This window comes from Schistocerca nitens, chromosome 1 (assembly GCF_023898315.1).
Source record: "Schistocerca nitens isolate TAMUIC-IGC-003100 chromosome 1, iqSchNite1.1, whole genome shotgun sequence".
Lineage (NCBI taxonomy): Eukaryota > Metazoa > Arthropoda > Insecta > Orthoptera > Acrididae > Schistocerca > Schistocerca nitens.
In genome coordinates this window covers 950,641,168-950,668,396 of record NC_064614.1, presented here as the reverse complement: position 1 = coordinate 950,668,396, position 27,229 = coordinate 950,641,168, and the positions used below count along the sequence as shown (strand labels likewise).

The following is a 27,229-nucleotide window of genomic DNA, read 5'->3' as shown; positions in this document are numbered from 1 at the left end:
ATGCAACTGTTCTCTTCAAATTCTGTCTGCAGTCTCCATGAATGGCATGTATAGTTTCTCTTGTTTAGTGAAAAACATTTATTTTTTGAAACTAATGAGCACTTGACATACATGAATGATGCAGACGGAATGAAAGCTACACTTCCGTCATGCATCTTTATACCCATACAGCATTGATGCAACAATCTGTTTCCTCTCCGTCTGACATGACATATTTCCATATTTGGCTATCAAATCATAAACTTCCACATAGGACAACAGTCGGTTTCATGTTCAAAAACAGATAAATCCTGAGTTCTAAATTTGTAATTCCTCCAAAACTACTAATTGAATTTTAAAGATTGAAATTCCATGAACTTCAATACTATCAGCAGAAATGATTGCAGGTCTATTTGAAAAAGCAAAGTTGTTGCCAATATCTCTGTAATTAATATACTATGAAATGAAATTATACATCTTTTGATGAGGCATTTCTCACAGTTCATCTGAGCATAAACAGTTTTACGAAACCTTAAATTTTTCTGGGACTTTTTGAGGTGAACTGTTTAGCTGAATCACCCTGCATGTAGAGCAGTCATCTAGAAAGTAATTATCATAATTAACAATGTGAGTGCTAATTGTAACTGGTTGTTAGTATATTTAAGAAAGATAGGCAGTAATTGCTATTTCTGCCTGTTAATCTATAAAATAACTCATTCTGTAAACCTGAAGGTTATCATTCCAAAATAGATGCAATGAACATGATTTGTGAATCAATCAACGAATGAATCATGCTGAACAAGTGTGATGTAAAAGGCACCAGGAACCCTCCAGAATTTTGCACAGTAAAATATCACACAAATAAGGAAAAGCTAGATAATAATATTACAAAAATTAATAAGAATGGATTAAAATTTGCAAAGAGGTGGTACATACTTAATTGTCACATGATTAACAAGCATATCCTTATACCATATTTGCACATGTACTGTAATCCATAAGTAAGTACTCATGAGCTCTTTCTGCATTAATGCTTTAAGTTTTTAAATATTTTCTTCTCAAATTTTCTAATATCCTTATCTAGCTCATACTTATTTGTGCAGTGTTCTGAAGGAGGGCTCTAGGTGGACAAAAAAAGTTTAACTAAAATGTCACCAGTATACATACCAACAGATGCGCAACTCATAGATTTAACTTAACAAGTCTAGGGAGAAACTCTTGGTGGAATGGAAATTAACAAGTAGTTAATGTTTATTGAATGGTTGAGGATGTGCTTACAATAGGAGACTATAATTTATCAAGTTTTTAGAGAATCCCAAGACTGCAGCTAAACATAACATAGAGTTAATTGGATTTTGAAGCTGAGTAAATATGAACAGAAAACTAAAGGGGTGTGAATGGTTTCTGCTAAGCAGGAATGGAGAGGACCTGAGGAAAACGACAAAATTAGTGTGAGCGAGTGACTGGGTTTTATCAGCAGGGTGATAACAGGCGGCTGCAGAACAGTCATGATGGACCACAGGTAGTCAGACCCTAAAGCACAGAGCTGGCTAATGGTACACATAGTAAACACTTTAAAAACCTGAATGAGGCTGGGAAAACTGGCACAATAAATGAAAAAAAAACATCAAATCAATCAGTAGAGTACAATACAGTGTACAGAAATTCCCAAGTGCAATCATAAACATATTCATAATTAAATCATTCATTCCACAGCAAATGTTTAATTTACTGAGTGATAAATAATTTTATGATATGCAGTAAACAATTGACCAGTAATGGCATTGCACAATAGCCATCATTGACACAAACAGTGGATATTACATTTTTGTTGCTAAATATTCTGTAATATTAAATGTATAGGTCTAAGGGTGTTGAACCATGTCATTCTCCACAATTACACTGATAAAACTAACCATTATGTAGTTATTAGTGAACTGATTTACTAAACTACAATCAGTACTGATTATAATGTGAATGAAGTGCTAGAAGCACAAATATGCCTATGTTAATGATGTGTATAATTGGACTGGTATCAACAGACACATCTTGCCTCAACCTACCAATTATAATATGTATTTTAGTGATAGAAACATTAGTGTAGGAACAGTGCAGGAACAGTTTGCATATAAATAAAATGTTGTATGAAGGGCATAACTTTATGGAGAGCTACTTATGGTCTCATTGGGTGAAGTGTCATGATATTAAAGGGCATTGGTGGTGGAAGTGATGCTCCTGGGAACAGGATGGACAAAGAAATGGGAGAAGAGTTTGGGACTTCGATCAAGGAGAAGAGACTCTAGTTTTCTGCCATCAGAAAGTATGGCAGAGTGGTGTGATTTTATTTTCGTAGAGACACTTTGGAACACTTGTAGGATCTAGGTTATGGGCATTTAAGAATGCAGGTAAAGGAATTTATGTACTGAGTGGACATCACGGTTTGACTTAGTGGAGATTCTGTCATCTTTTGTGTCATATTAGGTAATTCAAGGATTGCTGATATATTCCAATAATTAAATTTATTTGTGTATAAAACTGATTATACGACCACCATTCAGTAGCAGTTTGGAATTTACTGAATAAATCATCTGTTCTTAAAAGTTAAATCTGCAGTGTTGCCCCTGTTTATTACAAATGTTTCACTATTTATTTATGCTCATTAATTTATAATTCAAATAACATGTCTACCTTCAGTTATTTGACTGACTAATTAGTAAATTATTTTTGTAATACACCAACAGGGAATAGAGCCACTATGACTTTTATGAGCTAAGCTACACTACTGGCCATTAAAATTGCTACACCACAAAGATGACATGCTACAACCGCAAAATTTAATCGACAGGAAGAAGATGCTGTGATATGCAAATGATTAGCTTTTCAGAGCATTCACACAATGTTGGCACCGGTGGTGACATCTACAATGTGCTGACATGAGGAAAGTTTCCAACCGATTTCTCATACACAAACAGCAATTGACCAGTGTTGCCTGGTGAAACATTGCTGTGATGCCTCATGTAAGGAGGAGAAATGCGTACCATTACGTTTCTGACTTTGATAAAGGTTGAATTGTAGCCTATCCTGATTGCGGTTTATTGTATCATGATAAAGCTGCTCACGTTGGTCGAGATCCAATGACTGTGGGTTCAGGAGGGTAAAACGGAATGTTGTGCTGTCAAGATGACAGGCATCTTATCCGCATGGCTGTAATGGATTGTGCAGCCACGTCTCGATCCCTGAGTCAACAAGACAACGATCATCTGCACAAACAGTTCCACAATGTCTGCAGCAGCATGGACTATCAGCTCGGAGGCCATGGCTGCAGTTACCCTTGACGCTGCATCACAGACTGGAGTGTCTGCGATGGTGTACTCAATGACGAACCTGGGTGCACGAATGGCAAAACGTCATTTTATCAGATGAATCTAGGTTCTGTTTACAGCATCATGATGGTTGCATCCGCATTTGGTGACATCGCAATGAACGCACATTGGAAGCGTGTATTCGTCATCGCCGTACTGGAGTATCACCTGGCGTGATGGTGTGGGGTGCCATTGGTTACACGTCTCGGTCACCTCTTGTTCACATTGACGGCACTTTGAACAGTGGACGTTACATTTCAGATGTGTTACGACCCGTGGCTCTACCCTTCATTCGATCCCTGCCAAACCCTACATTTCAGCAGGATAATGCACGACCCCATGTTGCAGGTCCTGTACGGGCCTTTCTGGATACAGAAAATGTTCAACTGCTGCCCTGGCCAGCAAATTCTCCAGATAGCTCACCAATTGAAAACGTCTGGTCAATGGTGGCCGAGCAACTGGCTCGTCACAATACGCCAGTCACTACTCTTAATGAACCGTGGTATCATGTTGAAGCTGCATGGGCAGCTGTACCTGTACACGCCATCCAAGCTCTGTTTGACTCAATGTCCAGGCGTCTCAAGGCTGTTATTACAGCCAGAGGTGGTTGTTCTGGTTACTGATTTCTCAGGATCTATGCACCCAAATTGCATGAAAATGTAATCACATGTCAGTTCTAGTATAATATATTTGTCCAATGAATACCCGTTTATCATCTGCATTTCTTCTTGGTGTAGCAGTTTTAATGGCCAGTAGTGTATATTCCGAGCCATACATTTGCCCCTCTGTCTCATTTGCAGCAGAGCAGGAATGTCAGATGCTATTCCTCAGTTTGCATCCAAGATACCCAATGTGACTGTCTTAAAGAAGAATCATGTGCTGCTGGTAAAACTCTTTTACGTGGAAGGTAACTGGGCACCCAGTAGCCCTGCAGAATTTCTGGACTCTAAAGAGTATGAAAAGAGGTATTGGACTGATCTCTGTTAGGTGTCTGGAGAAAATGATTACGAAGTTTGAAAAGATATTTTTTTCAAGGGGGGTGTGGCAAAGGGGGGAAGACAATTGATCAGACCCCTGTCAAAGATGTGGCCACAGCACTGCAGCAAGGCTGGTGCAGTGGTGTGCAAACATGTAGTGCATGGGGAATTGCCTGAATGTTGGACATGCCTATGAGCGTGGTGTATAAAATACTACAAAACATCCTTCATTAGCCACACAAAATAAGCCATGTTCAGGACTTACTTCTTGCTGACCTGCCAGCAAGACAAATGTTCACTCTGGAATTTTTTGCACATATGTAAGTGGACAATGAATGGCCATGGAACATTCTGTGTATGGATGAAGTCCATTTCTATCTCCAAGGACATGTCAATGTCCAGAATTACATTTTATGGGTAGCGGAAAATCCGCGCATATGTCAGCCGGTACCACTTCATTCTGCAAAGGTGACGGTGTGGTGCAGGTTGACAGCATTGTTTATCTTAGGGCCATATTTTTTTGAAGTGATGAGTCCTGCGAGTCCCTTTACATGTATTGTCTCTTGTAAAAGCTATGAGAAAATGCTACGAGAGTCTTCTGTACACCAATGTCATTCCAACCATTCAACAGCATGGATGTGTGGGTAGGATCATTTATAGGCAAGGTGGCACTCCTCCACACATTGCACAGCCAGTGAAGCATCAGATGCAACAGCATTTTGGAAATGCTAGACTTATCAGCTATCATTTCCCTACAGCATGGCCATCCAGATCACCTAATCTCCAACCATGTGACTTCAGGCTGTGTTATCTGAAAGATGTTGTGTTCAGGGTTTCAATTACAAACATAGCTAAATTGAAGGCATGCATTGCACAATGCATTCTGAACAGGACCCGCGAGGCATTCTGATCTGTTGTGGAGCATGCTGTTTCTCGGTTTCAACTTGTGGCAGAAAGCAGGGGACAGCATATTGAACACGTCTTGCACCAGTCTCACAATAATTAAAACCGATGTCATTTCACTTTTTATGTGGTTTTTGGCCACGAGATAATTAAAAACTGATGTCATTTTGATTTTTATGTGGTTTATGACTCCAGGAAAATTAAAAACCTGTGTCATTTTAATTTTTATGTGGTGTTTTGCCTCAGGACAATTAAAAACCAATTTTTCCCATCTGATGCAGTATGACTTTGCTGTGATGGATGGGCTTACCAACTGATAATGCCACAACTGTTGACTGCTGAACTTGTGCTGTCGTGCATGTTAAACAATACAGGTACTGTAATATGCAGCTCAAACCAAAGCCGTCCATAAATTATAAAAGAAAATATTGCTTCAGTTTGTCTCCTCTACAATAATTGACACAGTTGTAGTGAAGACATTTTGTGACCCTTAAATCATATAGGCATGTGGATGTGGCAGGTCACCATAGATTATTGAAGGCACCCAAGGAGATATAGAAAGAGAAGCTTCTCCTTAGTAAAAATTTCTAATGACAGGCTCTCTATTGTGTCCTGTTCTGAGCATCTTCCTTCATCTGTTTGTAAATTCATTCTCCTCTAATGTCATGCATCATTCCAATTCTCTTCCTACCTCTTCTTCTTAGTCCTTCCACTTTTCCTCTATAATTCCTTTTTTCTATGAAGTATATGTCCCAGCCAAGATTTTTCCCTCTTTCTGATCACATCCAATAATCTTCTTTCTTCCCCTATTTTCTACATTGCTTATTCATTATTAAGCCTGACACCACCTTAATAAGCATTCTTTTCCTTAGAATGGTATGCAGCATTCCCTATGGTGCCACATTGTACTATTAATTTCTGTGTTTCTAAAAGTCATTCTGTGGTTTTTTTGCAAGAAAGAGAGTTCACTCATGGTTTTGTAAACAACATAAATGCTGAATTTCTTTTTGGAATCATGAATGTCATGTACTCAGAGTATAAATTCATACACATATCTCTAAAAAAGATTGAATACTGGTGTACATATTTTTACATGATACATTTTGTGATTGTGTTGTGGAATGAAATTTTCACTCTGCAGTGGAATGTGAGTTGATATGAAACTTAGAACTGTGTGCCAGACCAAGACTCAAACTCAGGACCTTTGCCTTTTGCAGGCAGGTGCTCTACCAACTGAGATACCCACACATGACTCACAACCCATCCTCACAGCTTTATTCCATCAGAATCTCATCTCCTACCTTACAAACTTCACAGAAGTTCTTCCGTGAAATTTTTGAGACTACCCCTCCTGCAAGAAATAACATTGCAGAAACATGGTTTAGCCACAACCTGTGGGATGTTCTCAAATGAAATTTTCAGTCTGCAGCAGAGTGTGCACTGATCACTGATATGATGCTTCCCAGAAGCACATACTTCACTGCAGAGCAAAAATTTTTTTCTGGTGCATCCTCCAGGTTGTGGTTGAGCCATGTCTCCACAATATTCTTTCTTTCAGAAGTGCTGGTCTCACAAGTTTCATGGGAGAACATCTGTGGAGTTTAGAACATAGGACATGATGTACAGGTGGAAGTAAAGCTGTGAGGATGTATTGTGAATTACGCTTGCACAGCTCAGCCAGTAAAGCACTTGCCCTTGAAAGGCAAGGCCTGTGACACACAGTCTGCCAGGAGGTTTCAACTATGCTGTGTTTTGTGTACATGTATGCCTTTGTTTACATATTTTGAGAATTTTGTGATGATGGAAATCCTGACAAAAGCATGCATCATACTTTGTAACATTTCCTAGACTTCAGTAACGTAAGATCATAAGCTTTCATTGTTCCTAAAAACTTAGTTACTGGATGGGAGTACATCTTTTTGTATGAGTATTATAAAGTAAGTTATACAGTTTTTTACAGTTGCAATATGCATAACTCCAATAATTGTTTTTATTGCTTTCTGAAAATTTTAATTCAATTATACAAATGCAATAGAAAACATGCATTACAGACGAAGGGCCTCTAATGTCCTGTGAACAGATATTTACTTCAAACTTAACTTCAAATTATATAAGGAGCCATTTGTACAAAAAGTAAAAAGTACAAATTGCTCTGTGAAGCAATCGTGCTATATTTTTATACATATGTAGTCATTTTGCTTAGTTTAGGTCTACAGGATGAGCTAATTGAGGAGAAAGCTAGTTTAGCTTCACAGTGTCTACAGTATTAATTACATAACCTAAAAATCATTCAACAACTTATTTGTTAATTCAGCTGGCTAGGTTGGTTAGTTCATAGTGTACTGGTACCTGATGTGCAACTTGGAGTTTATGTGTGTGGTCCACATATCACACAGTTTATTTCACTTATTTCAAATTAAAATTTAGCCATATGGTACATACAATTCATATAAACACAAACTTTTTCCAGTAGAGTTTTCTCTTAACTCTATTCTCCTGAACTTGGAGTTATTGATATCTCCCACTGATTTTGGAATTTTTTTGTATTGGCTATGTCTTATGTATAGCGAGGGGTGTATGAAACACATAAAGACTGATCCTAATCTGAATTTTACAGACCATGTCTTCTTATTTGTTCTGAATGCCACACAATAGATTGTCTTGTACTGGAGTATTCTTATGTGTGCGTTACAGTAATTGCTGAAAGATGATGTATAGTATGTGTTTGTCTGCTGTTATCGGGGGTAATTTCACTTCTGGCTGTAACTGTTAAACATTTACAGTTGTACATTATTTCATAGTTTCTTGACACATTATCTGCCTCTAGCCTATATCATGCCCCTTTCTTTTGACATCTGAAAACAAGGCAGAGGATTGTTCAGTTTACTTCACTCTGGTTGCAGTGCTGCCTCTCTATGGTATCAACATCACTATGATTGCAGTCACATACTTAAAATTCAAGGGATCTACAGACTGAAAGGTTCTGTTAACTTAATTGTCTATAGATTGTTCTACACTAAGCTCCAAGATCTTCATATGTGCCCAAAACAGCCACACAACAGGGCTGTTGGACCTTGGCTAAAGTATTTAGTAAGCACATGTGTCTGTAGCTTTTTGTTGTGAAAGGTCTTTAGTATTTCCTTTTTTAAGGCTCCATTCCCCAGGTCACCAAACCTGTTAACAATGGCTTGTCCAACAATACTGTCAGGTAAGGCACTACAATGAAATGACCATCTGGAACACATCAGAATAGACACTATTTGAGCCTGGTTCCTAAACTTTTGAGTTCATAAATTGCAACAGCAACTTTTTCTTGTGCAGATGTTGACATTAACAGATAATTTTCCTTCTAGTTATCTAGTTTGTATTTCAGTATCACTGCCACATTGTCGTTGGGAAGGAGGGCAATTAACGTATTCTGCACAGTCTCTCCAACTATTATTGAACCATCCTCCATAAGAATTGTGGAAATGACTGTATGTTCCTTAACTATTTGTTCAGAAGATGTGTCATAAACATTGAGATGTTTTGAATGCTGAATTTTGATTAACATGGAGAAAAATTACCCAGACTATATACATTCAGTGTTTGCAACAAATTTTAAGCATAATTTCAAACCTTTCCTAAACTTTTTCTCAATTACATGCTTAAGGACAAATATTTAACATGTTATCCCACTCAGAAAGTAATCAGATGTCTGAAGCTGTTTCATACATTTGAGCTCAATTCTTTACAGAATGAGGTATTTATTAGTTACCACTGTTACTTACAATGAACTACAAATGAATGTAGAGCAATATTTGCACTAGATCCCAAATAACCATTCCGGTCAGCTCCAATGTCTTCTCTGATAGCTTAAGCCAAGCATAATAGTTGTAGGTGAAATGTAATCCATCTTTCACATTCTGGAAGAGAACTGAAATCCTGTGATGGACCTTAAAATGAACTCATGCAACAACCACAGCAACACTACATGTTTTCTGTCCCTAATTCATACTGTAACCGACAAACCACAAATTTCACAACAGTACAATTTAAAACTCACCTATAAACACACAAGAAGCCTTGTGAGTGATTGACTTGGGCTAAAAGACATTAATCTGGTTGCAATGACACAAGTGTACTGTGTGTTCTTGCAAGAGAGTGTACACAGGGTTGAAATGTATACACAATGACTCTGGATTTCAGATAACAACAAAAGCATGAGCTTACTGTGGCAATCTTAACACTTATTATAATCAGAAAGATGACTTAAATACAAACCCTGTCAGAAAATTTAATAATAGTGCAAAAGTACTCAAAACACTTTATAGAAATAAGCTACCATTGTGTGGAACTCCTGCTGCACAGTATAAACGAATCCAATGTGGTGCAATATAGCCAAGTTTGTTCCAGAAAACAATGCAAATTCACAATCCAAGCTACAATGTCCAAATCCTTTTATGTGCCTATCCGGTACTTCATGTCTGTAGTATGTCTCAATTGCTTTTCTCTACCTATTGTTTTTGCATGTTAGTAAGACTAACAATGCATTTACATCTCCACATAATGTCTGCCTGTGACAGCAGCAACAGTGTAAATTAATTATTACAGCTACTAACCAGCATTTGACAATGGTAGCCACAATCACCAGTTCACTTTGGTGGCCAACTTGGAGCACAACTCAGGTCATGAAACTGCATTCAAATGAGTGCATCCAAGTATATCTCATGTGGCAACGATGTTTCAAAAGGCATGAGCCACTTATCACTCAAAAACTGGATTGGTTCTGCATGAGAACAATGTACAAGCATCTTGCTACCCGTCCTTTGACAGATACTGCTCCCTGTGGTCACTTCTAGATTTACTTTGAAAGAAGCAGTAACGAACTTTAAGAGCTGTTGTCACAACTCAGCCTTTGTGTGCTCATGTTGTCATGAGACACATGGGTGTAGTTGTTACATATTCCCATAGGCTGCATTTCACATTTATTGAGAGAGCAAGAAATTTTGTAAGCTGCAGAGGAAGAGCTGAATGATTCTGAATAACGGAGTCTGAGTGTGAACAGTCTGGAAAATATCTGAAAAACTGGTCCAGGAAAGCACAGTACTGGCTCAAAAATTGTTCCTAGTGTGACTATCAACAATAGCCACGTAGGACGGCTTTTTCCACATAAAATTCCTGCTGCTGTGAAGAAGCAGCACCGTAGACAGGTTTGCAAGTTCTGTTCAGAGAAGACCAAACAATCATCTGGCAAAACAAGCAGCAAATCAAGAAGCTGGTATTGCCTTTATTGCAACATACTTTTCTGCATGACAGAATGTATCAGACTTTTCCGCACAAAGACCATTACTTGTAAAATTACTCAAGAATTCACCTCACTTTTTTTAAGGATAATTATGCTTTTTCATAACTATGGAAAATTTGTGATCTATCACAGAGCCAAAATAGAGATGAAAAATATGCCTTGAAACTTGGTCTTTTTGATAGTGCACTGCTCTTTAAGATGTATCAAACACAGATGTACCAGTAATATGAATCGATGGTTTTCTTGGCCTGCAATTTTTCTAAATGACCGAACCTCAATGGCTTAACTACTGTCCAGTTTATCGCTGTAAAAACTCAAGGAAAAATTATGTACACATGAGTTTATTCAGTCTTGAGAAGCTGAATAAATTTTTTGTCTTCAGTTTGTTAAGTTTTAGCATCCAAAACATTTCAACATACAAATCTTCCCCCTCTTTTTCTTGATTTTCCATAAACAAACAGACATTTTTAGAAGATTTGATACTTTACAGTTTGTTTCTGGAATTATTAAAACATTATTTTCCATAGGCACAGCACTTAGTCTGTGACAAAATTACTTACATCAATTTGACTATGGCTGCCTTCGTTCAATACCCTCTTCACTGCACAAGCAGTTCTCACATAAAAGACAAGAAGTTATCTGTAATTATTTGAGAGTTCTCACATAAAAGACAAGAAGTTATCTGTAATTATTTGAGAAGCAAGTAATAACAAATTACAGTAAATAAAGACAAATAAATAGGATTTGTTTAAGAGTTTCACAATATTTTTATTGCAGAGTCATACAAGTACTACCAGTTTTAATCTAGTCTTTCTATGTAACAGTATCAGACTTCCTGAGGTAGCATTTTCATCCATGATAAATCTAATTGCCTAGACATTTTGTGCTACAAGGTATGTAAGGGAAAAACTTAGTAGATTTATTCTAAAACATTCATCAAGATGAAAAATGTGGGATACATAAGAAGAATACTAAATAGACAGTTACAGAAGCATGAATACTTTTAGAAAATTGCTGTGACCCATTTCCTCATTTTTATCTTTTTCCAAGCACATTACACAGAATAATTTATAGTCCAGAGAGTCAAAACTCAAATTTCGTACAATGTTCCTCCTGCTAAGAAAAATGCGTTTAAAACATTACCTATAACGAAAATATAACAAATGAGGCATCATTCCACAACTGAACAAATTCCACAAGTGAATATGCCATTTTACATTGTAAATGCCACATGCCTTTAATAAACATATCCTTTAGTTTGCTTCCTATTTTTACACAAGGACAGAGCTGTTTCATGGAAGAGTAATAACATTATATAAATGAAATTCAGTAGACCTACACGAAATCTTGGTCAGTTCTTTGTTCAACAAGATTAGCAAATCACAGACTGTGTACCACTAGTATAATAAGATTACTCCCAGAATTTAAAATATATGTTCCATTAAATATTATTTTCCTTGCATAGCACTGTAAACCCTCCATAAATTCTCCTTTAATCAAACAAAATTCATGTGCAGATGAATCACCTTACAATCCGAAGAGTGTTTTGACACATCATTAATGCAGTAATTGCTGCATCCACAAACAATGCATTGGAACCACATAACTTACTATCTTCTGACAAACAAGCTATGTAACTGTGTTCCCTGTAACCTTATCCACACATAGCATTTAATGTGAAATTGTCCCTTTCACTTAAGAGTAAAAAAAATAAATAGTGAAAACCATCTTAAAAACAAATTTGCTCTCCACTGCTAATGTCATTCTTTCACAGTCACAATTTATTGCAGCAAAGTAATTTTTCTTATATTCAAGTTTTATAAATATTTTACAATAATATAGAGATTATCATACCAGAACTCTAATTTCAGCAAATTACTATGGAAATTAACCTTCTCCAGCAGTTGTGCTATAAATTCAGTATCAGAGTATTGTGTTCTTGTTTGCATTATTGCAGATTTCAGCTTTGATTTCTTGTTGAATTTTTCTGTGGTGTTGTTTGGATTTTCTGTGGTGTCATTTGGAAGGCCAGATATCTTTTACATAGACAGTATAATAATTTGACAATGCATACACAAGTTCTCGAACAGTGTTACATAAAAACATTTAATCTTACAAATAATTCAAACATTTGATCATCCAATTACATTATTTGAACATTGGAATAAAAACTACAATTTTAATTTCCAGTGGCATATCAGATTTTGATCTAGAACTCTGTGATAATACAAAAGTTCGAATTAATATTAACTCGTTTATTTCAAGTTTTTTGGGTTCTGGGTTCTGCTTCTTTATAGGAACTCTGACTGCACATTGAAATGATTCCATCAAAGAAGTGTACTTATCATTTATGGTGTGTTAAATAAAGAAATTCTATTTACATTTTTTGTTCAAAGTGGCTTAAAAGGTAAAACATCTCAACTCAAGATTGCACAATATACAACAGTGGCAGTATATACACATAATATATTAATGTAAGTTGATATACATCTTGCTTCCTTTTAACTGAGAAGTTGTATAAAGACCACTTTTTATTATTTAGTATTTTATGGCGATACACATAGTACACTGCAAATGAAATGCATTTATTTTCTGGAAAGGTTTGTATCTTCACAACCACACTTGAACTTGTAAAATTTCCAGTGAAAAGCAAAGAGTAAAATTATGAATATGAAACATATATAATGAAACAGAAAGAGAAACAAAGACTTATCTAAACTAACTCTTTCTTTATAGCATAACAAAAACATAGACACAGATACAAAGGAGCTGTATACAATAACAGAATCTGAAGTATAACAACATATTTCTTCAAACAAACCTTTGGTTAAAAAACAGTTAACTAAAAAAAATCTAGTCAATGTCTGCTATATACAATGCACAGTTAATGAAGAAACTGTGCTAATCAGCATTACATAAACTAGGTTACATAAAAATGCCAACATAATGCACTGTGAGGAAAATGGTAACCCACAATACAGCCTATCAGTATCATAGCATCACTCCATCCTACCATTAATCTTCAGAAGATGAGTATACAAGTGAATGATGTATTACAAATCAAAATTATTTTCTGGAGTGGCACAGGCATTGTCTTATTCAGTCATGTGAATTTTGCCTGCAATTCCAGTTCAGTTCTACTCATTACATGAATGTCTTAAAAGTGTCACAGCACCTCAGCTATGACACAGATGAGTATATGCTTCTTGCTAAATTTTTCTCCTTCATTTATTTAATACTGAGTATTCGGTGAGTGCCTCTGATTTTGGTGATATGAAGCCACTGAATTAGTAGGGTTGACCACTGATGTAGGGTTAGGTGACAACAGTTGATGCTGAGGTGATTGTCTCAGTTCATTCCTAGTCGGATTAAATCCCTGTGTTGCTCCTGAAGAACTACACTTATTATTTGTATAACTGGGAGGTCCACTAGTATTAACACTATTAGTTGCACCATTTACTGATACACCACCTCTTGTCGAAGAACTGTTGGCAGTGCTTGCACCTCCACCACTGTGATAAGACCCATACGAAGAATCTGCTGAATCCTGTCTGCGTGATATTATGCCGTACATTGACTCTGGGCGAGCAGAACCTCCGCCATATTTGTTTGTCCCTGTGTTGCATCCAGTCCCACTACTGCACTGACTTACACCATATACACCACCTGCCTCAGGACGACTTGCAACTGTCGCTACTCCACGAACTCCATAGATACTATCTGATCTTTGCTGCAGCTGGCTTTGCTGGTTTTGAGCATTTTGGTTGGTAACATTGAGGTTTTGGTTGAACCTCATAGGATACAAAGATTGTGCTGGCACCAGAGGACCAGGTCTTGGAAGTCCATCCCTCTGTGCACAGGCAGGGCCTGAAGGCACTTTACTGTACACAGACTGTGAACGGTTCAGATTAGCTCTTGTCAATGGTGGTGATTTTGCATACAGTGATTTGGTGCCTCCATACAAAGACTCCACTCTGTCAAGTTTACAGGGTGGTGCTGAGTAGAGACTGGCTGTTGTCAAACTTGGACAATAAGCATTACCAGGACCTGAAACAAATTTATCTAACATTACAAGTTGCCCAAACTATCACACTGATGCACTAGATGGACTAAATCTTTTATTGCAGCACTGTTGAATATATGAATGACAAAGAACAAACACTCATTCTTGAGCTCTGAAAATTTTGTAAGCAGTTCCTATGATGGTGGGGAAAAGCAGACAGTACATGAAAGAAACAAACATGATAACATGGAGATAAGGTAGTAATATTAACTGTAACATCAACATGTTTTAAGAACTAGAAAGGATACAGTAGTACAAACTTTAAACATAATTGTTACTTCCAACTCTTTGTCAATTCACTGCCTCTCATGTAACCCAGAATTAGAGCTTTTCCTGCTCTCCATCATCAGTATACCTCTCCTTTGTCATTATATGTGTCATATTTGTGTTTTCATACTGAAAAAAAAAATACTTACCATGTTCTGAAAGTTTCAGATCTTAAGTATATTTATTCTACTTGTGTGTCAATAAAATTGTCTAGTTGCTCCTATTTCACCAACTTTATTGTCCTTCGATGTCTCACATTCATATTATAAACATGCACACATTGAAAAAAAAAAATGTTGCATCACCATGGTTCTAGGTTTCCTCACCCTTTACATAAAAATGGAATAGATATAAAAAAATTTCAGTTCTCCTTTATCATTCACAAAAAGAATTGCAAGTTGTACAGTAGAGTTTCGGAATTTGTGTTCCAGACTGTGGCATACAAAAGTACCTCTAATACCTGGTAACATGTCCTCTAGCATTGATGCATGCCTACATTCATCATGGCATACTGTCCACTAGATTGTCAAGGCACTGTTGGTCCAGACTGTCCCATACCTCAATTCCAACTCAGCACAGATCTCTCAGACTGGTTGGTGGGTCATCTCATCCTAAAACGGCCCTTTTCAATGTATCACAGGGATGATAAGAAGGGTTCATGTCTGGAAAACATGCTGACCATTCTAATCTAGTGAGTTCATTATCATGAAGGAACACATTCACAAGAAGTGCATGATGAGCACAAGAATTGTCGTCCATTAAGACAAATCCCTCTACAAAATGCTGTCAATACAACTGCACTATACATCAGAGAATGTCACCTCTGTCTCGTATAGACGTCTGATCGGCTTCAGTGATCACAAGTGTAGTACATTGCCCCACATGATGCCACCCCAAAACATCAGGGAACCACCACCTTACTGCACTTGCTAGGCAATGTGCCTAAAACATTCAGGCTGACAGGACTACCTCAAAAAAATGTCTCCAACAATTGTCTGATTAAGGCATATGCAAGTTTCATCTGTAAATAGAACTTGATGCCAATTTTGATTAAGTCCATTTACCTTGTTGTTGGGCCAATCTGTACAGCACTGCATGGTATCTAGGTGTTAGATGTTGGACCTTGCTACAGACATCGGGAGTGAAGTTGCACTATTTCACACTGTTTGAGTCGAAACACAACATTCTGTGGCTGCACAAAAATCATTATTCAGCATGATTGCATTCCTCTCATGGATGCTTTGAGCTGAAATCCATAAGTAGCAGTCTTTAGCTGCAGTAGTAGCCTTTGAGTGGCCTCATCAAGGCAATTCATTGACACTTCCTGTATGTCTGAACCTCCTCCATGTCCAAACAACATCACTTTGGTCCACTCTGAGACATCTTGAGAGCCCTTCCTGTCACAACGTAACAATGCAGATATGATCAAACTTCAAAACTGACCTTCAGGGCATGGCAAACTAGAGACAATACGAGTAGTGTACTTCCTTCCTGATGTTATGATTGGAATGACTGATTGTCATACCCACTCCATCACATAGGCACTGCACATCATAAAGGGACACACTTCTCTAGCATTAGCATTACTTTTACAAGGAAATGTACTCAAGTAAGATTAGGTTTTTGTTATACCAGATATTTAAAAAAACAGTATCAGGAAAAACAGAGGAAATATCCTTTAACATTACGTTAAAAACAGAAAAAATACATTAAAACTATACCTGTTGGTGAGGCTGGAGTCGGTGGTCCTGCCTGGTTAACTGCTGATCGGTACAAGTCTGTAGCACGTAGCGTGTTGTATGTGGAACCATTAAACTTAGGACCAGACGGCTTCTCCAGTTCATCATATGGGTCTTCATCAGAGTGGATGCTTGATGAATCTGGAAAGATGTCAAATATTGTATCTCCATAACCGAATCAAATCTTTCTTGAATACGTATGACACAAAACATGTTTTGAACATAATGAAGGAGTTCTTGGTAAAGTTGGAAGCAAGCTACACTACAACAATGCTATCAATTTTAACAAGTAAGTGAGTTACTCGCCATACCTATTACGAATGTAATGACACATCATTAAACCCATAGTTTCAAAGTTTTATTTTCTTGATAAGATTTTATGACATCTGAAATAGTATTATTCCTACATTTGTAGAGCTAGACAGATATTAAATTTTAAGTGTGATGGGGAAAAAAAACACTCTCTGGCTGTTGTACACTATACTGAATTCTGTCTCTCATGCAATCAAAATAATAATTTATATATCAATTTTTCAAGGTTTTTATGAACTGAGAGTTTTGACTGTCAGTGTGGGTTGAAACAGTCACTCCATATGATGGCAGTCCCTTTTTTTAAATTAAAAATCTAGGAGTGTAATTCACTACAAAATATCATTTATGTTGTGCTTGATACAGTTTCTAAAACTTAAAGATGTGACAGGCTTGCTCTCCACTGAGTTACATATTTATGAAATGAAGTTCTGTGTTCACTAAAATAGAATGAAAAATTAGATGATCTCACTTTGCCCAGCATCAGGTACAGATCATAGAATAATAATTTTGATTTTGATTTAAAGTACTTAAACCCATAAAAATGTTTGCAACACTTCAACACAAGTACGCAATAATTATTTCTGGTTTTCATAATATAACTTATTGTAGATTTTATTTCATATTTGAGTTAAAACAAATGTGATCCAGTCTATAGAGTTTCATACTAATATGTGGAACACAGGGGAACTCAAACAAGAAAGCATGCTACGCAACTGCCAAAGTCGACAAAAATGTTTAATACGTTTTCAATAAAAATCCAATACAAAGCAGGCAAACCATGCAGCAACCAACTTAACATGATAGCTCATGCTGAAAGGAAAGTAGTCCATGATGTACATATTCACTAAATTGTTATCATTCAAGAGTTCTGCTTAAATAACAGCCAATTTTCTTAATTGTAGTCATAAAGTACAACAAATATAGATTCCGTATGTGTGTCTGGAAAGTGTATATGTAAAATTGCATTTTTGTTCTGCGCTGCAGTTGATAATGAATTCTAGAGAGAAATTACAGGTTACACAATAATGATTTTCTTGACTTATATCTGAGTGACCTTTAGCACTCACTGTTCTCAGAAACCAACATAACATTTCTTCTTTCTGAAGTACGTCCAAATGCATAGTTTCATCACCAATCTTAATATGCTTGGGGAACCATGGCCATCTGTACTACACAGGCAGTAATATTAAATTACAGCTGGTCATCTCAGCCTTCAGACCTTCTCATAAGCTTTTAGCTGCCGTGTTGCATACTCATGACCATGAGGTGCCAACCATAAACATTGAGCGCAGTGAGCTTGCGAGTTCCCACTGAGTCCATGGGACTCATAGACAGTGAGTGCCTTTTGCCATAGCGCTATGACAATGAAGGCACACCTTCTACAAACTTTAGGTGACAGGACTTACATCCTACTAGACAGACCCAGAATACACCAATAATTCCAGGTGGTATAATTTCAAGATGCTAGTTGTTTAAATTTTTATTAGGAATTTGTCATTTCACAGTAGATGAATGTGATGCTGATGACAATGTTCCTGAATTTTCCTGAAGTTTCTCTTGTTTGCTCTTAGAACCATCTCAAATAAAAATGTTTTTCATATCTCTTTTAGTTATGGATTCAAATTATACAAATTGATGCATTTCTTTCACTCACTGTCTAATTTATCTCAGTGCTAAATACAGTTAAAAAAACTCAGTCACAGATGAAAATTCAAGAAGTCATTATGTCTCACGGTTACAAAAAATTAAAAAGGAAAATAATTTTTTTTGGAATGTAATTATACAAAATGTTCCCCTGATTTTATGTCCTTCAGTTTTTACTGAACAGTTTGAATACTATTTCTAATTTGAATGATATTTCTTATTTACCAAAGGAATTATCTAATAAGTTTCAACTTGGGATCATTGTAGCAATCTTAATATTTTCCACTTTACTTTTTTTAGCACTCTCATTTCAAAAAAAATCCTTCATTATTTTAAAGAGGTAAGAAAAAAAGGGAGATGGTGTATTGAACAGAACAAATGTTCATCATTGTTATTTTTAATTCCAGATAGTGACTGATGTGATCCTGTTGGTTATATTCAGTGCCAAAGAGAGGGAAGCGAAGTGTTACTCATATACAAGGGAAACACCATGTGTATGAAAAGATGTAAATGGAAAAATATCATACATTTGAGATCCACAACAGTTTCAAAAGGCAATAAGGACACAGTCAATGACAAGCATGTGTTAATGTGTGTGTTGTATCTGTGGCCATTCAAAATTTTCAGGGGAGAAACATTTATTAGTCTTTCATAAGAACTAATGTGCATTGGTATGAAGGACAATACAGTGAGTTCACAAGAGGTTTTGCCTTCTGCAAGAAATGTCTTGATATACAAAAGACATAGTCAATGACATGAGAAGTTAGATCTTGTCTAAAGAAAAGGAAGCCTTTGACCAGAGTGAGTGTGATATGACATCTGATCTTTGAACTGACAATTACCACAAAATGGATTATGTTACTGTCACATTCAGTATTATTGTAGATTTTGAAGACAGATGTGAATTGAGAAACAATGTGTTCCTGACAACAAAGCCTCCAGATGTCCCCAACATCAGTGAAAAAAAAATTACAGAGTTACATGAAAAAGTGCAATAACAACTCCTAACTTGTTAGGAATTGATCGTAGAATTGCATATGCAAATAGGAAGTGTCATTCTGGTTGAATCTAAACTGGTGTTACTAATGGATTGGCAGGTACAAAATTATCTGGGTCTCCTAGAAGGTAAGGGTTCATTAAACATAATATAATTAATAATGATGTTATTAATACAATTGTGATAGAATCCTTGATAGTAAAGTATGGGTGAAATGGAATTTTTTCGATGTCTCCATTTAGCCCTAACGGGTAATTAGACCCTGTTTGATGGAGAAAAAATAAGTGAATTGCTGCCATAGCTGCAATAATAAATGGTAATACAAAATGAAATGTAAAGAATCGATTTAATGTTTCATCATCAACAGCAAATCCTCCTCACACTCATTGAACTAAATCTGTTCCTAAGTATGGAATTGCTGATAGTAAATTAGTAATTACTGTTGCACCTCAGAATGATATTTGGCCTCAAGGTAAAACGTGTCTTATAAATGCAGTTGCTATAACTAAGAATAGAATTACTGTACCAATTATTCAGGTGTGCATATATATATAATAGAGGGAAACATTCCACGTAGGAAAAATACACTCCTGGAAATTGAAATAAGAGCACCGTGAATTCATTGTCCCAGGAAGGGGAAACTTTATTGACACATTCCTGGGGTCAGATACATCACATGATCACACTGACAGAACCACAGGCACATAGACACAGGCAACAGAGCATGCACAATGTCGGCACTAGTACAGTGTATATCCACCTTTCGCAGCAATGCAGGCTGCTATTCTCCCATGGAGACGATCGTAGAGATGCTGGATGTAGTCCTGTGGAACGGCTTGCCATGCCATTTCCACCTGGCGCCTCAGTTGGACCAGCGTTCGTGCTGGACGTGCAGACCACGTGAGACGACGCTTCATCCAGTCCCAAACATGCTCAATGGGGGACAGATCCGGAGATCTTGCTGGCCAGGGTATTTGACTTGCACCTTCTAGAGCACGTTGGGTGGCACGGGATACATGCGGACGTGCATTGTCCTGTTGGAACAGCAAGTTCCCTTGCCGGTCTAGGAATGGTAGAACGATGGGTTCGATGACGGTTTGGATGTACCGTGCACTATTCAGTGTCCCCTCGACGATCACCAGTGGTGTACGGCCAGTGTAGGAGATCGCTCCCCACACCATGATGCCGGGTGTTGGCCCTGTGTGCCTCGGTCGTATGCAGTCCTGATTGTGGTGCTCACCTGCACGGCGCCAAACACGCATACGACCATCATTGGCACCAAGGCAGAAGCGACTCTCATCGCTGAAGACGACACGTCTCCATTCGTCCGTCCATTCACGCCTGTCGCGACACCACTGGAGGCGGGCTGCACGATGTTGGGGCATGAGCGGAAGACGGCCTAACGGTGTGCGGGACCGTAGCCCAGCTTCATGGAGACGGTTGCGAATGGTCCTCGCCGATACCCCAGGAGCAACAGTGTCCCTAATTTGCTGGGAAGTGGCGGTGCGGTCCCCTACGGCACTGCGTAGGATCCTACGGTCTTGGCGTGCATCCGTGCGTCACTGCGGTCCGGTCCCAGGTCGACGGGCACGTGCACCTTCCGCCGACCACTGGCGACAACATCGATGTACTGTGGAGACCTCACGCCCCACGTGTTGAGCAATTCGGCGGTACGTCCACCCGGCCTCCCGCATGCCCACTAAACGCCCTCGCTCAAAGTCCGTCAACTGCACATACGGTTCACGTCCACGCTGTTGCGGCATGCTACCAGTGTTAAAGACTGCGATGGAGCTCCGTATGCCACGGCAAACTGGCTGACACTGATGGCGGCGGTGCACAAATGCTGCGCAGCTAGCGCCATTCGACGGCCAACACCGCGGTTCCTGGTGTGTCCGCTGTGCCGTGCGTGTGATCATTGCTTGTACAGCCCTCTCGCAGTGTCCGGAGCAAGTATGGTGGGTCTGACACACCGGTGTCAATGTGTTCTTTTTTCCATTACCAGGAGTGTATATCTAAAAACAAAGATGATGTGACTTACCAAATGAAAGTGCTGGCAGGTTGACAGCCACACAAACAAACACAAACATACACACAAAATTCAAGCTTTCGCAACAAACTGTTGCCTGTTGTGTCTGTATATGTGTGGATGGATATGTGTGTGTGTGTGTGCGAGTGTATACCCGTCCTTTTTTCCCCCTAAGGTAAGTCTTTCCGCTCCCGGGATTGGAATGACTCCTTACCCTCTGCCTTAAAACCCACATCTTTCGTCTTTCCCTCTCCTTCCCCTCTCTCCTGATGAGGCAACAGTTTGTTGCGAAAGCTTGAATTTTGTGTGTGTGTTTGTGTTTGTTTGTGTGTCTATCGACCTGCCAGCGCTTTCGTTCGGTAAGTCACAACATTTGTTTTTAGATATATTTTTCCCACGTGGAATGTTTCCCTCTATATATATATATATATATATATATATATATATATATATATATATATATATATATATATATATATATATATATATATATATACACTCCTGGAAATTGAAATAAGAACACCGTGAATTCATTGTCTCAGGAAGGGGAAACTTTATTGACACATTCCTGGGGTCAGATACATCACATGATCACACTGACAGAACCACAGGCACATAGACACAGCCAACAGAGCATGCACAATGTCGGCACTAGTACAGTGTATATCCACCTTTCGCAGCAATGCAGGCTGCTATTCTCCCATGGAGACGTTCGTAGAGATGCTGGATGTAGTCCTGTGGAACGGCTTGCCATGCCATTTCCACCTGGCGCCTCAGTTGGACCAGCGGTCGTGCCGGACGTGCAGACCGCGTGAGACGACGCTTCATCCAGTCCCAAACATGCTCAATGGGGGACAGATCCGGAGATCTTGCTGGCCAGGGTAGTTGACTTACACCTTCTAGAGCACGCTGGGTGGCACGGGATACATGCGGACGTGCATTGTCCTGTTGGAACAGCAAGTTCCCTTGCCGGTCTAGGAATGGTAGAACGATGGGTTCGATGACGGTTTGGATGTACCGTGCACTATTCAGTGTCCCCTCGACGATCACCAGTGGTGTACGGCCAGTGTAGGAGATCGCTCCCCACACCATGATGCCGGGTGTTGGCCCTGTGTGCCTCGGTCGTATGCAGTCCTGATTGTGGCGCTCACTTGCACGGCGCCAAACACGCATACGACCATCATTGGCACCAAGGCAGAAGCGACTCTCATCGCTGAAGACGACACGTCTCCATTCGTCCCTCCATTCACGCCTGTCGCGACACCACTGGAGGCGGGCTGCACGATGTTGGGGCGTGAGCGGAAGACGGCCTAACGGTGTGCGGGACCGTAGCCCAGCTTCATGGAGACGGTTGCGAATGGTCCTCGCCGATACCCCAGGTGCAACAGTGTCCCTAATTTGCTGGGAAGTGGCGGTGCGGTCCCCTACGGCTCTGCGTAGGATCCTACGGTCTTGGCGTGCATCTGTGCGTCGCTGCGGTCCGGTCCCAGGTCGACGGGCACGTGCACCTTCCGCCGACCACTGGCGACAACATCGATGTACTGTGGAGACCTCACGCCCCACGTGTTGAGCAATTCGGCGGTACGTCCACCCGGCCTCCCGCATGCCCACTATACGCCCTCGCTCAAAGTCCGTCAACTGCACATACGGTTCACGTCCACGCTGTCGCGGCATGCTACCGGTGTTAAAGACTGCGATGGAGCTCCGTATGCCACGGCAAACTGGCTGACACTGACGGCGGCGGTGCACAAATGCTGCGCAGCTAGCGCCATTCGACGGCCAACACCGCGGTTCCTGGTGTGTCCGCTGTGCCGTGCGTATGATCATTGCTTGTACAGCCCTCTCGCAGTGTCCGGAGCAAGTATGGTGGGTCTGACACACCGGTGGTGTCAATGTGTTCTTTTTTCCATTTCCAGGAGTGTGTGTGTGTGTATATATATATTAGTAAATTCCTCGTCCTACATATCCTCTGGAACTAAGCAAAAGGACGTTTGTAATGGATCATGGTTCGACCAAAAGAAAGATCTTCAACACTATGGTCTTGCTGCCAGTTGCAGTGCATTGCATTACCACAGCATTAAGGCAAACATTGCCTAAAAAATTCCTTAGTGAAAAATTGCCTGAAATTTATAGATCCATCCAGACAGTGTGTAGAGCTGTAGGATACATAAAATGCTCTGGTTCAATTGCAACATTAGGAGGGAAAAAAAAGCCATTACATCAAGATGTTGCAACTACATGGAGTAGCATCTACATGATGCTGAACTCATTTCATTTGTAAAGAAAAGGCACTGAGAACTTGTTATTGGAGAAAAGCAAGCAGCAAATGATATCTTACTATCAGTCTGTTGTAAGACATGGCATAATTACATTCCTGGAATCTTTTAAAGAAACCACAAATGATGTAAATGTTGAAACAGATCTGACCCTGCCCTATGTAGCACCATGGGCATTACATTTATTGTATTCCTGTCAAAGTGAAGATGACAATGTGGTGTTCAAATTTCTGAGAAGACATGCAGGAACTTTTCTAAAAGAGAAAGTGATTAATAAACTACGAGATTCTCATTACATTTCCACATTGTTTTATCCACGATTCAAGGAACTGTAGTTCTAAATGAGGAAAAGAAAGAAAATATAAATCAAACTTTTTCTCGTAAGTTACATAGCATAATTGTGGAAGAAGAGAAAAAAGATCTGATGCTTTCTTCCATAAAGAAGTTCCAGAGCTGATGTATATCTACTTCCATATGTAAACGTGGACCTGGAGAGATATCTGACCATGGATGGCCCTGGTAATGACTTCAAGAATATTTTGTCTTCTCTAAAGTCTCAAAAGCAATAAAAGAAGTTCTATGCATTTCCACCATTTCCACAAATAGTGCTACAAATTAAATAAATTTTATCATATTGGCTTATTTACATCAGAGTAACACTGCTGTATCGGTTTTATTAATCCATACCAATATGAGGGACAAGCAAATTATCTTCTGAAGATTAATATTGCACAAGATGAAACATAAATAATTTGTGTAAATACACACACACACACACACACAGTTACACTAAATTTATGGCATTTCTGATACTACACTGCAAAGACCAATATACTATGTTAGTGAAATAATGTATTCATTAAGTGTTTACTTATTATGTATTCATATACATATACATTCATTAGCAGGTCATTCATTATTACTCTCCACCTATTTCCCTTACACTAGGAGTATGACTGAGTTGACTCGTTCATGAGCACCTGCGTTCAAGTCATGAGTCACTCACTGCCCCGCTAGTGAGTAGATTCCAGGCTCTTGAGTAACGAGCTAGTCTAATGTGTGTACTATCCACAACTTTGTTTAACTCTGTTCCATATACTTAATAATTGCGGAACACTTTTAGCCTTGTTAAAGTCATACCTTTTGTTTGGTGATCTGTATTTCTAAAATAAGGCATTTCCATTAACCTCACATGCAAGAGAGAACAGTCTTTCACGTCATTTGTATAGACACTAAGCTTTTATGATTAAATATCTGACAGATATGATTCAGCAACATTCCACAGCAGCATTCATGTTTCATAATTTTGTTCGCAGCCACGTTAGCTCATTTTAAAAATGGTGGTCAATAACAATTCAGATTCAAGTTTTTGCCTTTGGGGAATAAAAATCCACATGTTAATGTAATGGCCAACCTGAGACTTTTTTACTGTAGCATTACCTTTAGTCCTACCTATTTTAGTGGTATAGCCAAAGTGACACAGGTCTATACTTGTAAACAGCAGATAATTGTTTATTTTAAATTCCCAACTGCTTATTGAACTGTATGTTATTTTCAGCAAAGATATGATTTCCAATAGTCAATTGAAGTATGATAAATTCAAATAGATATACTTCATTAAGAGATAAAATATCTTCCTCAAGGGAATTTAGGATCACAGGCAAGTTCATTACTAGTTTCAGCTTCAAATTAGTAGCCCAGATGCAAAAGCTGCTAAGTGCATTTTTTTCTCAGTTTTGAGTTTAGCACACTACTGTATACATTTTTTCAGTACCTACATGATGGAATAGGTTTCAGAATGCAATACCTGCTATGAACCATTGAAACTGGCAGTGGAAAATCATTTTCAGTTGCAGAAGTAGCTAACTGCACATTGTCTTTGGATACAAAGCCCATTAAATATCCAACATTTGCAAAGCCCCCCCCCCTCCCCCCCAAGTTCAACAGCCATGACAGTCACCTTTCCATGTCCAGATGCAAAGCACACCAGCTGATATCAGACTTACCAATCAAGACATTCAAAGCTACCTTTCAGCTTATTACAATTAGAAGGGATACGTTTCTTATTCAAGTTAGATTGTCTGTGCTCTAGCGAACACATATGCAATGCGTTGTCAAAATATACGCCAGTCAGCACAGTTCAGCTGATCAGTAGGATGTCTGTTGATGTATTTGCATGAGTGTTTTGAAGAAAATAAGTGATATGTGGACTGTTTAAATACAGAAGATGTACAAACGAAGTGGGAGTAATTGAAATAGTACGAATTCTGCAAGAAGTGATCAGTGGAACAGAAATGTTTCCAAAACAGAAAGGTAAGAACACGAAAAGTGTTATTAAAGCAATATTATGTAATGAAAATAGTGCTGACACTTATTGTTATGACACACATGGAAGGATTAGTGAAAGTTACTGATAACTGGCATTTCCAGAGGCAAAAAGCCAAAAAAATCATGTTCCTGAAAAGCCAAAAGAAGAAGATTTGTCCAGTTTGTGGAGAGCCCTTCTACAACTTTGAAGCTGGAGAGAGAAATAGCATCCTGAAGAGGGGAAAAAATTTCAGCAAAGGAAATGGCTCAACACCAATCATAGCTGGTGTAGAACTTTTAGAAGTCTTTTAGAAGTCAAACTCGGAGACGTCAAAAAGTTTTTGGAACGCCACTTTGGTGAAGACTGGGCAACTAATGACAAACTCAAATCTTACATCGAAGTGTCAGATGAGTAGGAAGGCACTCCTAGAGTCGCTCCTGCCATTTCCAATCATCCGAAGGAGCCAGAAACGATTCTAAGTTGATGGGCAATGTTGAGGTTGATGTCATTTAAAAGCAAGTTTCAGCTAATTTCATTTTGTAGAATTTTTTTGTTGTTGTTTTATTAAGATGCAATTTTTTAGAGCCTTATATTGAATATTCACATTTTTTCTCTTATTGATGTTACGTGAGTTTTTCCTCGTAAAATTATGTCACCTTCGTATTTTTATACGACGATTTTGTAGAATTTTCAGACTACTCTTCAAAATAAAAACATATTCTGTTTATATTTGCAATAATTAAATTCCATCCTTCTGTCATTCCTATCATATCATTGAATAGCAGATTTCACTACCGAATGTTTGTTTTGTTATTGGATCAATATGTTTGCAAAACACTCTAACTTCATAAATCGGGTGCAAAGACCACTAAGTCAATGTTTCACTTAGAATTTTAAATTATAAAACATAATTGCAGATTTCAGCCGTTAATACCATGTAATTAATTATTTTTTAATTATTTTTACAAAATAAATGAATACTTTAATAGTTTGGATGGTATGAGTTTTTCACGGTTATCTCAGTTTCGCTTAGCATTGCAGTTAGCGGCTTTTCCTTCTGTGCTATCAAACATCAACATACCTGGAGTA

The 27,229-nt window shown here is 38.5% G+C and overlaps 1 protein-coding gene across 1 annotated transcript in view; it reads right to left on the bottom strand.

Moving 5' to 3' along the window:
* Positions 1–11,287: 11,287 nt before the first annotated feature.
* LOC126213939 (neurogenic protein big brain-like) overlaps positions 11,288–27,229 on the bottom strand; it is a 276,946-nt gene continuing 261,004 nt past the window's right edge. The window contains exons 6-7 of the mRNA XM_049941466.1: positions 16,560–16,718; positions 11,288–14,555 (exon numbers count right to left, since the gene is read on the bottom strand). Of these exons, the coding sequence (XP_049797423.1) occupies positions 13,741–14,555; positions 16,560–16,718 (974 nt within the window). The 3' untranslated portion in view covers positions 11,288–13,740. The remainder of the gene's footprint in view (positions 14,556–16,559; positions 16,719–27,229) is intronic.